Source organism: Octopus sinensis, linkage group LG20, assembly GCF_006345805.1.
Source record: "Octopus sinensis linkage group LG20, ASM634580v1, whole genome shotgun sequence".
Lineage (NCBI taxonomy): Eukaryota > Metazoa > Mollusca > Cephalopoda > Octopoda > Octopodidae > Octopus > Octopus sinensis.
Window position 1 is genome coordinate 10741327 of NC_043016.1, and position 15252 is coordinate 10756578.

A 15252-nucleotide genomic window follows, 5' to 3' on the forward strand; every position below is an offset into this window, starting at 1 on the left:
TCCCGAGTTCTTTGTCAGGGCTTAGAAAAACTGAAAGACCGCTGCAATAAGTGTGTGAGTCTGAGAGGGGAAGATGTCGATTAAAATCATAATTAACTGGTCCTACTGTTTTTTCTTTTACGCAAAACAGGAACTTTTCAGCACCCCCTCATATGTATGTGTGTGTGTGTGTGTATATATATATATCATCATCATCATCATCATCATCGTTTAACATCCGTTCTCCATGCTAGCATGGGTTGGACGGTTCGACCGGGGATCTAGGAAGCCAGAAGGCTGCACCAGGCTCCGGTCTTATCTGGCAATGTTTCTACAGCTGGATGCCCTTCCTAACGCCAACCACTCCGTGAGTGTAGTGGGTGCTTTTTACGTGCCACCTGCACTGGTGCCAGGCGAGGCTGGCATCGGCCACGGTCGGATTGGTGCATTTTACGTGCCACCTGCACGGAAGCCAGTCGAGGCGGCACTGGATATATATATGATATGTGTGTATGTATGTGTTTGTGCATGCGTCTGTGTCTGTCTGAATGTTTCAAAATTTTATACATTTGTTTCTAATTACTAACCAATATTCTGCAGAATATCAATCAATTTTGAAGAGCAATAATATCAATAATATTGGGTACAGAAAAAAAAAAAAGAAAAAAGAAATTGTTGAAATTAGGAGGAAGCTTCCTGAAAGCTGACTAATTAATCAATATGGTAACCAAATCTCATCCCATTATTCTAACTGAGGAACTGTCTAATGTTATAAAAAATGTATTTAGAAAACAGGTACAACTCATTTTTGCCAGCTGAGTGAACTTGAGCACATGAAATAAAGTTTCTTGCCCAAGGACACAACATACTGCCAGGAATTGAACTGATGACCTTACAATCCTAACAATCTCTCAATCCTAAACACTCTAACCAGTAAGCTATGTGTCTTCATCATCATCACCTCAACATTATATCATCATTTAATGTCCTTTTTCTATGCTGGCATGGGTTGGATAGTCTGACAAGAGCTGACCAGCTGATGAAGGGCTGTTCAAGCTCCATGTCTGTTTTGGCTTGGTCTCAACAGCTAGATGCCCTTCCTAATACCAACCACAATTACAGAGTGTACTGGGTGTTTTCTATGCAGCCCCATCACAGGTGCTTTTTACATGGCACAAGCACCTACAAGTCTACAAGATTAGGGATGCTCAGTTGGAGAGGGTTTCAGGGGATGAGCTTCTATGCAAAGACAACCATGCTTTTACATAGCTTGATGCTGGTTTCTCAAGCACACAGCAAACTGCCAGAAGTCTCAGTCCCCTGTCATCCCGTCTGTGAGTCCTGATATCAGTAGATCCTTTCATACCACTTTGTCCCACATCTTCCTTGGTCTACCCCTTCCACATGTTCCCGCTACCAATTAGAGACCAGCACCCCTTAATGTAACTGTCTTTATAATACATGGCCATCCCAGTACAGTCTTTTCTCTTGCACACTATATCTGACCCAAAGGAGTGAGGCAGTGCCCATAACCCTTTACAGCAATGGTTCTCAACCATTCTTCGCCTATGGACCTCTTAGTTCCCATTCTACACTGGTAGATCCCCATAGCCATTTGATGTTTAAAAGATCCTATTCTATTTTTATATCAAATATTATTAGGAATCGTATTAAAGAAATTAAAATATCTCATGTCTTGTAGAAGAATAACCAATTTATTCTTTCATTCTTTTACTTGTTTTAGTCATTTGATTAGGGTTTTAGTTGAAGAAATTGACCCCAGAATTTATTCTTTGTAAGCCAGGCACTTATTCTATTGGGCTCTTTTGCAAAACTGTTAAGTTATGGGGATTTAAACATGCAATACCAGTTGTAAGCAGTGATGTGGGGACAAGCACAGACACAAAGTCACACACACACATATATATAGTGTGTGTGTTTATATATATATAATTATATAAATAATATATATGTGCATATATATATATATATATATAATTACATAATATATATATATATATATATATATATATATATATATGTATATGTGTGTGTGTGTGTGTGTGTATGTGTTTGTGCATGCGTCTGTGTCTGTCTGAATGTTTCAAAATTTTATACATTTGTTTCTAATTACTAACCAATATTCTGCAGAATATCAATCAATTTTGAAGAGCAATAATATCAATAATATTGGGTACAGAAAAAAAAAAAAGAAAAAAGAAATTGTTGAAATTAGGAAGGAAGCTTCCTGAAAGCTGACTAATTTAATCAATATGGTAACCAAATCTCATCCCATTATTCTAACTGAGGAACTGTCTAATGTTATAAAAAATGTATTTAGAAAAACAGGTACAACTCATTTTTGCCAGCTGAGTGAACTTGAGCAACATGAAATAAAGTTTCTTGCCCAAGGACACAACATACTGCCAGGAATTGAACTGATGACCTTACAATCCTAACAATCTCTCAATCCTAAACACTCTAACCAGTAAGCTATGTGTCTTCATCATCATCACCATCATTATCATCATCATTTAATGTCCTTTTTTCTATGCTGGCATGGGTTGGATAGTCTGACAAGAGCTGACCAGCTGATGAGGGCTGTTCAAGCTCCATGTCTGTTTTGGCTTGGTCTCAACAGCTAGATGCCCTTCCTAATACCAACCACAATTACAGAGTGTACTGGGTGTTTTCTATGCAGCCCCATCACAGGTGCTTTTTACATGGCACAAGCACCTACAAGTCTACAAGATTAGGGATGCTCAGTTGGAGAGGGTTTCAGGGGATGAGCTTCTATGCAAAGACAACCATGCTTTTACATAGCTTGATGCTGTTTTCTCAAGCACAGCAAACTGCCAGAAGTCTCAGTCCCCTGTCATCCCGTCTGTGAGTCCTGATATCAGTAGATCCTTTCATACCACTTTGTCCCACATCTTCCTTGGTCTACCCCTTCCACATGTTCCCGCTACAATTAGAGACCAGCACCCCTTAATGTAACTGTCTTTATAAATACATGGCCATCCCAGTACAGTCTTTTCTCTTGCACACTATATCTGACCCAAAGGAGTGAGGCAGTGCCCATAACCCTTTACAGCAATGGTTCTCAACCATTCTTCGCCTATGGACCTCTTAGATTCCCATTCTACACTGGTAGATCCCCATAGCCATTTGATGTTTAAAAGATCCTATTCTATTTTTATAATCAAATATTATTAGGAATCGTATTAAAGAATTAAAATATCTCATGTCTTGTAGAAGAATAACCAATTTATTCTTTCATTCTTTTACTTGTTTTAGTCATTTGATTAGGGTTTTAGTTGAAGAAATTGACCCCAGAATTTATTCTTGTAAGCCAGGCACTTATTCTATTGGGCTCTTTTGCCAAACTGTTAAGTTATGGGGATTTAAACATGCAATACCAGTTGTAAGCAGTGATGTGGGGACAAGCACAGACACAAAGTCACACACACACATATATATATGTGTGTGTGTTTATATATATATAATTATATAAATAATATATATGTGCATATATATTATATATATATAATTACATAATATATATATATATATATATATATATATATGTATATAGTGGTGGTGTGTGTGTTGTGTGTATGTGTGTGTGTCTATGGTACAGGACGTCACCAATTGGAAACAACATGAAGTATGAAAACAAACAAGCTAAATATGCAAACAATGAGAAAAAATGGAAAACAGGACAAGTAACGATCCTGCAGCAGTTGTCAGTTGTCTATCTACTCCTCATTTCAAGCATTCAACAACAATATGAGTTTTCAAGGACAGTTGCTCCCATAACTTCCAAAATAGAATTTTGGATTTTATGCAGGGTCAAAGTTGAAAACAACAACAGGACAGTGGAGACATACAAGGAAACTGAACGAAAACAAACATGGAGGGTCATTGGACTTCCATAAAATCCAAAATTTTATTTTGGAAGTTATGGAAGCAAATGTCTTCGAAGACTTGTATTGTCATTGATGACAATGATGATGACAACAACGAGATGATGATGAGGTTGGTAGTAGTGGTGGTGGTGGTGGTGGATTTAGTCTGAGAGACAGATGAAATATTTATTTTCATGGCTATAGTATGTTTGTCATAGATCTGTCCTTGGTGGGATGAGGTGGGGGCAACTAAAGAATAACAGCAATAACAACATGATAATAAGCCAAAAAAAAAAATACTGCTCACAAACCTGTTTACAATTACCACAGCGTTTCAACATGGGGCAATGTTTCCAATAATGAAGATCAAGTCCCTTTTCATCAAATGATTTGTCTTTCTCACCACAGAAAATACAGGTGCTGTAAAAATAAGAAAAGAAAAGAAGAACATTTTTAGTACTCAAACTGAAAGGAATTATAGCAGTGGCAAAAACAGTAAAGTTCTAGACTCTAGAATGGTGGCTAACAACAGGGGTCCATATAATCCTTAAGGGTCCATATAATATTTTGTTGTTAGAATTTATCTGCAATAAGGTTGTTGTACTTCTACAAACCACAAAATATTTTAACATTCTATTTTATACATTTCCTAATTATTATCATTATTTAACGTCTATTAAATCATCATCATCATCATCATTCAACGTCCGTTTTCCATGCTAGTATGGGTTGGACGGTTCGACCGGGGTCTGGGAAGCCAGGAGGCTGCACCAGGCTCCAGTCTGATCTGGCAGAGTTTCTACAGCTGGATGCCCTTCCTAATGCCAACCACTCCGTGAGTGTAGTGGGTGCTTTTTACATGCCACTGGCACAGGTGCCAGGCGAGGCTGGCAACAGCCACGATTGGTTGGTGCTTTTTACGTGCCACCGGCACGGAAGCCAGTCAAGGCAGCACTGGCAACAGCCACATTCAGATGGTGCTTTTTACGTGCCACCGGCACAGGGTATCACATCTACAATTTCCATTTGGTTTTGATGTTGATGTAATTTACTCAATAGGTCTCCTCAAGCACAGTTTGTGAATATATATATATATATATATATATATATAAAATTGAAATGGATAAATGAATTATCTTGTTACGGATTATTCAAAATTTAACCGATACCTGGGTAGCAAAAATCACAACAGAAAAAACACGGTTGAAGTTACGACCATGGGGTGTTGCAACCGTGCCTTAGCGCAGATAATTGAAGTTTAATATATTTAGTGAAGGGAAGAAATGGAGCTGAACGAAGATTCTACAGAATTCCTTTTATTATTTTCTACACATGTTTCAAAGGCCGCAAATTTCCAAATTCGGATTGAATAAGGAGACCATTTTGCAGCTTTCTCTTCAGGAAAATCCAGGAATTTAAATCTCCAAACAAATGCGCAGCAAGCAATTTGAACAAAACGCTCCTTAGGAGCCCATGGAATGGCACAAACTGTCTCTCGAATTGCTTGCTGTGCATTTGTTTGGAGATTTAAATTCCTGGATTTTCCTGAAGAGATAGCTGCAAAATGGTCTCCTTATTCAATCCGAATTTGGAAATTTGCGGCCTTTGAAACATGTGTAGAAAATAATAAAAGGAATTCTGTAGAATCTTCGTTCAGCTCCATTTCTTCCCTTCACTAAATATATATATTATATATATATATATATATATATATATATATATATATATATATCATCATCATCATCATTCTTTAATGTCCGCTTTCCATGTTAGCTTGGGTTGGACGATTTGACTGAGGACTGGCAAACCAGATGGCTGCAGAGCTTCCACAGCTGGATGCCCTTCCTAACGCCAACCACTCCGAGAATGCAATGGGTGCTTTTACGTGTCACCTGCATGAGGGCCAGTCTGGCGGTACTGGCTATGGCCACACTCAAAATGATGATGGTTATTAAGAATTGTATAAAAGAGGGGGGAAAAAATGGCTTTGAGGGTCCAGCAGAGTACAACTGGAACCAAAGGAGACCATAAGGAAAATATGATTGAGAAACACTGCTCGAGACTATGTGCTGGATTCTGTTTAGTTACAAAATTCTTCTATGTTCTAAATTTAATTCACATCATTATAATGGAGATGGAATACAGTCGACTTTGCCATTTCTTCCAATGAATCATTTAAAAAAAAATTCTTTTACTTGTTTCAGTTATTTTTATTGTGGCCATGCTGGAGCATGGACTTATTCTTTGCAAGCCTAGTACTTATTCTATCAGACTCTTTTGCCGAACTGTTAAGTTATGGGGACGTAAACACACTAGCATTGTTTGTCAAGTGATATTGGGTGGGGAGGGGGGAAACAAGGACACACAAACATATACATATATATATATATATATATATATATGATGGGCTTCTTTCAGTTTCTGTCTACCAAATCCACTCACAATGCTTTGATCAGTCCAAGACTATAGTAGAAGACACTAGCCCAATCATCATCATCATTGTTCAACCGTGGTCGAGACAATGGAATTTACCATGCTACGCCAGACTTCACGGTCCATCATGGCATTACGGAGGTCCTGCTGCTGGATGACTGTATCCCTGGAGATTACATCAGGGTAGGAGAGTGTGCGCCCTCTGGTATTGCGAGTAGATGGCTTCCAGAGGAGAAGAGTAGAAATTACCTCTTTTTCAGCTCTACAACAATGTCCGTCTAGAAGAACTTGGTGCAAATGCAGAATCACATGGCATTGATATAATAGCCCAAGGTGCCACACAGTGGGACTGAACCTGGAACCATGTAGTTGGTAAGCAAGCTACTTACCACACAGCCACTCGAGCACCTATATATATATATCCAACAAAGGGATCAGATATCTGAATAGACAGTAGCTTGGTAGATAAAGCCAAAAAGGATATGAAGACCAGGTTAGCCTCCAGCCCATCAAGAATCACCAGAGATGCTTAAAAAATTTGGCAGTATGGGTTATGTACGTCCTAAAAGTAAAAATAAACATCAAGATCTCTCTATCCTTCTGAAATCACATTGTAACTATTTTAAAAATTGCAAGGGACAGATTAAACAGTGTAATCCAACATCTGTGGTTCTTAAATTGGTGGTGAGGGGCAGCATTGGATTAACCATTATGGGTGAGGGAGGGCAGTTGCAAAAGAACGAGATTGGAGGCTGGATAAAGAAAGCAAGAATATATAGGCGCAGGAGTGACTGTGTGGTAAGTAGCTTGCTAACCAACCACATGGTTCCGGGTTCAGTCCCACTGCGTGGCACCTTGGGCAAGTGTCTTCTGCTATAGCCTCGGGCCGGCCAATGCCTTGTGAGTGGATTTGGTAGACGGAAACTGAAAGAAGCCTGTCGTATATATGTATATATATATGTGTGTGTGTATATGTTTGTGTGTCTGTGTTTGTCCCCCTAGCATTGCTTGACAACCGATGCTGGTGTGTTTATGTCCCCGTCACTTAGCGGTTCGGCAAAAGAGACCGATAGAATAAGTACTGGGCTTACAAAGAATAAGTCCCGGGGTCGATTTGCTCGACTAAAGGCGGTGCTCCAGCATGGCCGCAGTCAAATGACTGAAACAAGTAAAAGAGTAAAAGTGAGAGAGATATGGAGAGAGCGAGGAATGGTTAGAATTGGCTGTAGGGGTGGGAGTGCAAATATAGAAAATGATGAACAAGGTTCGCGGTTGGCGGGAAGGGCTGAGGTTCTGTGGATAATATAATGGAAAAAATGGATAACAAAATGGAAAAAAAAATCAATTTTTGTATAGATTTTTATATTGTAACATCATTAAACAATAGCAACGCAATTACGAGGAATTCTCCCAGATTATTGACAAGAACTGTAGAAAAAACATGACATAGGCGCAGGAGTGGCTGTGTGGTAAGTAGCTTGCTAACCAACCACATGGTTCCGGGTTCAGTCCCACTGCGTGGCATCTTGGGCAAGTGTCTTCAACTATAGTCTCGGGCCAACCAAAGCCTTGTGAGTGGATTTGGTAGACGGAAACTGAAAGAAGCCTGTCGTATATATGTATGTATATATATATGTGTGTGTTTGTGTGTCTGTGTTTGTCCTCCTAGCATTGCTTCACAACCGATGCTGGTGTGTTTACATCCCCGTAACTTAGCGGTTCGGCAAAACAGACCGATAGTACTGGGCTTACAAAGAATAAGTCCTGGGGTCGATTTGCTCGACTAAAGGCGGTGCTCCAGCATGGCCGCAGTCAAATGACTGAAACAAGTAAAAGAGTAAAAGAGTATACATACATACATATGCGTGTGTATGTGTGTATGCATGTGCGTGGGTGTGTCTGTCAACCAGACGAGCTACGTGTAACGAGCTGAGGAAAATTTAAGTTGCATCGGTCTGAATCAAACTGTTTTAAATAATAATATATGCAACTCCTATTAAAAATGTGTTAAATGCCCCGTTCTTTCGTTCGTCCACTCACTCGTGTATGTGTATAGGTATAAACTTATGACGATCAAGCGAATATATATACATATATATATATATATACAAATTTTCGCGTAATATCACAAATTTAGGAGTTGCCTCCCTTGCTTCTAGTCTACTGACAATCTTTGATTGCCTCCCCGAAGGTTATTTTAATTAAGAAGAGTCTGGTCCATTAAGCAGCAGCTAATTACGGTGGTGGGCATAGAATTGTAACATCACTTTCTGTCTATTGGGAGTGTGTGTGTGTGGGGGGGGGGGTAAGACCGGTTGGTTACACAAGCATTTTATTATTATTATTATTATTATATTACATAAGGCGGCGAGTTGGCAGAAGCGTTAGAACATGGGGCGAAATACTTAGCGGTATTTCGCCTGTCGCTAGGTTCTGATTTCAAATTCCGGCGATGTCGACTTTGCCTTTCCCCCCTTTCGGGGTCAATAAATTAAGTACCAGTGAAACACTGGGGTCGATGTAATCGACTAGTTCCCTCCCATAAAATTTCAGGTCTTGTGCCTATAGTAGAAAGTATTATTATATAAGGCGGCGAGCTGGCCACAATCGTTAGCACGCCGGGCAGAATGCTTAGTGGCATCTCGTCCGTCTTTACGTTGCACGTTCAAATTCCGCCTAGGCTGACTTTGCCTTTTATCCTTTAGAGCAGGGGTGGGCAAACTACGGCCCGCCATAGGTTTTCATGCGGCCCGCCGAGAGGAATATTTCACAAAATTTCCTTTCAATCAATTGTGTGTTTATAGGTCTATAACCACCTTTAAAAATATTTTCACTTGATTTTTATAAATGAGGCCCGCCAAGGTTCCAAAGATGCACTGTGCGGCCCGCGATCAAAAAAGTTCGCCCACCCCTGCTTTAGAGGGTTGATGAAATGGGTATCAGTTGAGAACTGTAATCGACTTGTCCCCTCTCTCAAAACTTCAGGCGTTGTGCCTATAGCAAAAAGGATTATTATTTCATAAACAAGTTTTTCTGCCTATAAATTTCTGTACCCCACCCACTCCCACTACATTCCTTCCACCTCCCAGTCTCCTTTTGCAGTCTTGCAGACTTGCCCACCCATTCACCCTGTCCAATCCTTTATTTCAGTTCATTTATATTCACCTCCCTGTAATCTGAGTCTCTCTCTTTCTCTCTCTCTCTTCGTTCTTTCTTCCAACTGAGACACCCATGGATCTCTTCTACTCCAAGATGCCTATTTCTGTCCCTCAATTCATTCTCTAACCTTTCATCACTTGGCACAAAGCCACTTTCTTTCTCCACACTCCATTGGGGAGTCGTGTCTTGTAAATTCTTTGGTGTCTTCAGTGCTGCCGGTGCCTCATAAAAATGCACCCAGTCCACTCTGTAAAGTGGTCGGCATTAGAGGGGGCATCTAGCAACAGAGACCGTGCCAAAGCAGGCAATTGGAACCTCTCTGGCAGCTCTCTGCCTTTACAGTTCCTGTCAAACCATCCAGACCATGCCAGACATTAAATAAAGATCATGATGTGTGTGTGTGTGTGTGTGTGTGTGTATATGTAAAGGAAGAAGAATGCTTGTTCCCACATAAACCATTTATGTATATGACATTGTAATGCAACCATCATCTTAGTGAACTGTGTGTATGTATGTATCTAGATAGATAGAGAGAGAGACAGACAGACAGATACAGATAGATAGATAAACAGACAGAGAGATATGGCAAGACTGAGATAGATACATATATACAGCCAGATACATATGTGTGTGTGCATGTGTGTGTTTGTAGCATGACTAAGATATACATATATATATATATATATACATATATATATATATATATATATATACATATATATAAACATATATATATATGTATATACATATATATAATATATACATATATATATATATACATATATATATATACATATATATATACATATATATATATATACATATATATATACACACACACCATATATATATATATATATATATACACATACATACATACATATATATATTGTCTTCTGGACAAGACAGTCGGTAAAATGAGAAATAAATCAATAAAATCTGGTAAAATTCCCAGCCATGAATTTCTTTGTTTTTCATATAAGATGCATTCAAATACTTTACATTATTGGATTTTACCAATGTTGTCCTTTCACTACCACTTTATATATATTTATATATACACATACACACTTGCTGAGCAGTTGTAGGTGTGCTGTAGTGTTTAACTAATATATAAAGAGATTATTTGTGAGGGGGAGTCACAACATGAATGGATCCCTCTTTCCAGATCTTATTGGCTACAACTGGTGTACAAGTATTTTAGTTATACTGTAATTGAGTCAGACTTAGCAAACACTTGCTTAAGCGGGAGAATGTTCTAACAACATAACATCTGCATAGATTGGAACATGGCTGCATCGGTAAGAGTAATACTTTGTAATGTTGCGCATCTTAGTTTGAGCCTATAAGTGTGGTGTCTTCTGCAAAAGGTGCCTTTTAGTCTTTTTGCAGTAGTGGCTTTGCATCGGTTGATATTAGAGGGTGGAGGGTAGTGATGCTGGTAAGTTCCTGGTTTTAAGGGTATTGTGAAAGGCCTGGTTGGAGGTCCGACTTCCCCAGTTCTTTTTACAGGGCTTTGAAAAACTGAAGGGCTTCTACAATAAGTGTGTGCATCTGAAAGGGGAAAATGTTGAATAAAATCATAATTAACTCTATTTTCTTTTACCCAAAGCCAAGAACTTTTCAGCGCACTATATATATATAGATGCACACACAAGGAGATGCTGAAATGCACCTGGTTTTAAGGGTACTGCCAAAGGTCTGGTTGGAGGCCCAACCTTTCAAATTCTTTTACAGGACTTAGAAAAACTGAAGGACCACTGCAATAAATGTATGAATCTGAGAGAGGAATATGTTAAATAAAATCATAATTAACTGATCCTCCTGCCAGGAACTTTTCAACACACACACACACACACATTTAACTAAAGATCTTGGTAAGCTGAGGAGCAGCACCAAACTTCAATCTGATTTGGCATGGTTTCTATGGCTGGATGCCCTTCCTAACGCCAACCACTTTGAGAGTGTGATGGGTGCTTTCATGTGTCACTGGCACAGGTGTCATTTGTGGGACATCGGTCTCTGCCACAATGGATCTTCCTTTTCAAGTGCGGAATATTACCACAGGTTTCAGTCACTTGTCATTGCCTCCATGAGGCCCAACGCTTGAAAGGTGCTTTTTATGTACCACCCTACATGGGTGCCAGTTATGTGACACCACCATCAGCCACAATTCACTTGGCTTGATGGGTCTTCTCAAGCATGGCATATCAACAATATATATATATATATATATATATACAATTTATATATCATTGCAATACAAAAGTATCACTTCCCAGCCAAATAAAGCACCATAAAAGTAGAATTATATATATATATAAGAAACAGTGGCACAACAAGGCACCAATGTTTGCTGGAAATAGCAGTTGATAACGTTAAGACGCTATGTAAACTATTGTATTGCAATGACATTTAAAATCTTTATAGAAAACTTTTTCACTGATCTTGGTTCTGTTAAAGTCTAGGCATTCAGCTGAATTTATGATGTGATATTTTAAAATTTCATCAAAGGTGAATCTAGCTGATGAGGACTAATCAAATTTACAATAACAACCACATTTTGGAAAGTCTGAAATTCGGGTCCTAGATTATCCATTCTGGATTGTCCATTTTTACAATGTTCTGCCTAGAGGTAAGGCAAAAAATTTTTTTATGTTCACTGCCCGCATATAGCTTTGCTAGTATATCTTTTTTTGAGTCTTTACATAGCATTGTATCTTTATCAATTGATATTTCCAGCAAACATTGGTGCCTTGTTGTACCACAATTTCTAATTTACATACATACATATATATATATATATACACACTTGGCATTAGGAAGGATTGGCGTTAGGAAGGGCATCCAGCTGTAGAAACACTGCAAAATCAGACTGGAGCCTGGTGCAGCCTTCTGGCTTCCCAGATCCCCGGTTCAACTGTCCAACCCATGCTAGCATGGAAGACAGACGTTAAACAATGATGATGATGATGATGATGATGATGCAGCGTGGAAGGTGTTTGTAAGCCATTTAAGAAACACACAAAAACCGTTAGATTCACTTCAACATTTAAATTTAATTTGTCAAAATATCTTCGTCGCTTTCAGACCGCGACCTGTTCACTGACAAAATTCCGTGCTGCATATACACATTTATAAAATTATACACACACACACACACACAACATTTCAATCCTTGTCTAATATTTTTTCCCACAAAATTATCAACACTGACACACAGACCACATCGTAGAAAAAAAAAGGAAAGCGAGATATAATTTGTGCCAATTATACATACAATTATTGATGCAATTATGTTATTAAATACTTATCAGAAACTAGCGAAATTTATGTGTTAGAGCAAAAAAAAAAAAAAAAAAAGAATACTAATTAACAAACTGTTCTATCAATCTAATTGAAGGTCAGTAAAATATGTAGAACTTCTGCAAATTTCAGCTTGAAACTTTATGATTATAATTGAGCACATATTAATGAGGAAAACCATTATTTACAGAATAGTGCACTAGTAACAGTATCAGAGCATTGGTCAGAATGCCTTGTGATATTTAGTTCCTGTTATGCATTCAAATTTTTCCATGGTCAGCTTTGCCTTTTGCCCTTCTGAGGGTCAATGACAAAAAAAAAAATTATTAATGAAGTGAAATTCTTGAGCCACTTTCAATGTTTTTTCACATGTCTTTTTTATTAACTGATGATATATATATATATATATATTGGTTGAGAATATATATATATATATATACCATCCGATCGTGGCCATTCGCCAGCCTCATCTGGCACCTGTGTCGGTGGCACATAAAAACACCATCCGAGCGTGGCCGTCTGCCAGCCTCGTCTGGCACTGTGTCGGTGGCACATAAAATCACCCACTACACTCTCGGAGTGGTTGACATTAGGAAGGGCATCCAGCTGTAGAAACACTGCCAGATCTGACTGGCCTGGTGCAGCCTTCAGGCTCCTCAGACCCCAGTTGAACCGTCCAACCCATGCTAGCATGGAAAGCGGACGTTAAATGATGGTGATGATGATGATATTATATATATATATATATATATATATATATATATATATATATATACACATATATATATACATACATACATATATATATTGGTTGGGAATATATGTTTCTTTATTAGCCACACAGGGCTGAACACAGAGGGGACAAAATACAAAGTAGAGCTTTTCTTTTTGGAAAGGAAAGAAAAAAAAAGGGGGGTTAGAATTTCAATCAAAAGGGATTGCGGTAGAAAAAAAAAACGATCAATAGGGATTGTGTATCACAGAAGTGTCATAGTGTAAAATTGGAAACAGATTAGGTTTATCCGTGGAAAAAAAGCCTATGGAAAGAAACCACGGTAACCTCGAGCAATAATGTCATGCAAAAAACACATTACAGTAAGTGACTCTCTTTTTTCCTTTCTTTTTCTGGTTCTTAGGATTATGTTCAAGCTGGCTCCGTCGTTCACATGTGCCATCCTTGCTACATTCACCCATCTTTTTTTGAAACATTCACTAGACAAAACTTGCCTCTCTACTCTCACCTTCCTCTTCAAGTGATACTTGAAGAAGTTGATGAGGGATTCACCAGAGAGGAAAGTGTTTGTCTCTAGACCTTTCAGACGTGTCCGCCAGATACATTCTTTCGCCATAGCCACAAGTATGATGAAAATGGCTCTTCCTTCCCATTTCAAGGAAGGAGGCGCGACAATAGTCATGATAGACTCAGTTGATAAACTGACTTGTCCCACACGTGATAGCAGTTGTTCGACATAGGCCCGCAGGTCAGAAATGGTTGGACACTGTACGAGTGCATGCAGAACGGTTTCATTGCTCTGACTGCATCTCGGGCAGGTCGGCCCCGTGCTTCTCGATCCATGTCTGTAGAGCTAATCCCAAATGGGTAGCGCTTCTCGATATCACAGGCAGGCAAGGGATCTTTGGAGGTTGTTCATAGGTCCTGGCCCGAAAGTTGTCTTGAACAGGCAGGTCAGGTATTCCTAGTCAACGTTCAGGTTTGCCCCTAAATCATCGCCATACCTCCCCTCCACTAATCCCCTATACAATGCTTTGGTTGTGTTGAAGTCACTCAAGGTCGACCCAGAATGGCATAATTGCTTGAGAGCAATGCGACACTCATGTGCCATTTGCCCTTCCTCAGCCTCTTTTTGATCCATAACTGCAGTTTGGTCATGGAGATGACCTGCGGGAAAGCGCACCTCACAAATGGCAACCGCACCTGTTCACCACTGTCTATGTAGAGCCGGAGATGTCGCAGTATCAGTACGTGTCTGCACATCATCAACCATGGCATGCCCAGCCCCCGCTTTTAATGGGTGTTGACAGCAAATGGATCACCTGACCATCGGGACGCATCCTTTCCACAAGAAGCGAAAGAGAATGCATTCTAGTTTGGTGATGGTAGGATCGGGACAAGGCACAATGGTCAGGTGGTAGTTGATGATGGAAGTGATGTACGTGTTCGCCACCTCCACCCAACCTTTTAGGGACAGCTTCCTCTCAGCCCATTGCCAGGCAAGAGTGACCGCCCTACTGGTTATTTCATTCCAGTTCTTCTCCATTTGGAGATATGGACCAAATCAGACCCTGAGCAACTTGACTGGACCATCGGTCCAGCGTCCCATGACAGAGGTGCTGGTGAATGGCATGGGCTTGCTTCTCCAGGTGCCGAGCCGCAAGCCCGCTGACTTTTCCTGATATCAGTTAAGCAGCAGAGGAATTAGATGTCATTTGCAAGAAAGAAGATTGC

General features: G+C 39.4%; 1 protein-coding gene across 1 annotated transcript in view; it reads right to left on the bottom strand.

Moving 5' to 3' along the window:
* The window catches only part of LOC115222571 (centrosomal protein of 104 kDa-like), a 185608-nt gene that overhangs the window by 15037 nt on the left and 155319 nt on the right, over positions 1-15252 (bottom strand). The window contains exon 22 of the mRNA XM_029792847.2: positions 4199-4307. Coding sequence (XP_029648707.2) covers positions 4199-4307 — 109 coding nt within the window. The remainder of the gene's footprint in view (positions 1-4198; positions 4308-15252) is intronic.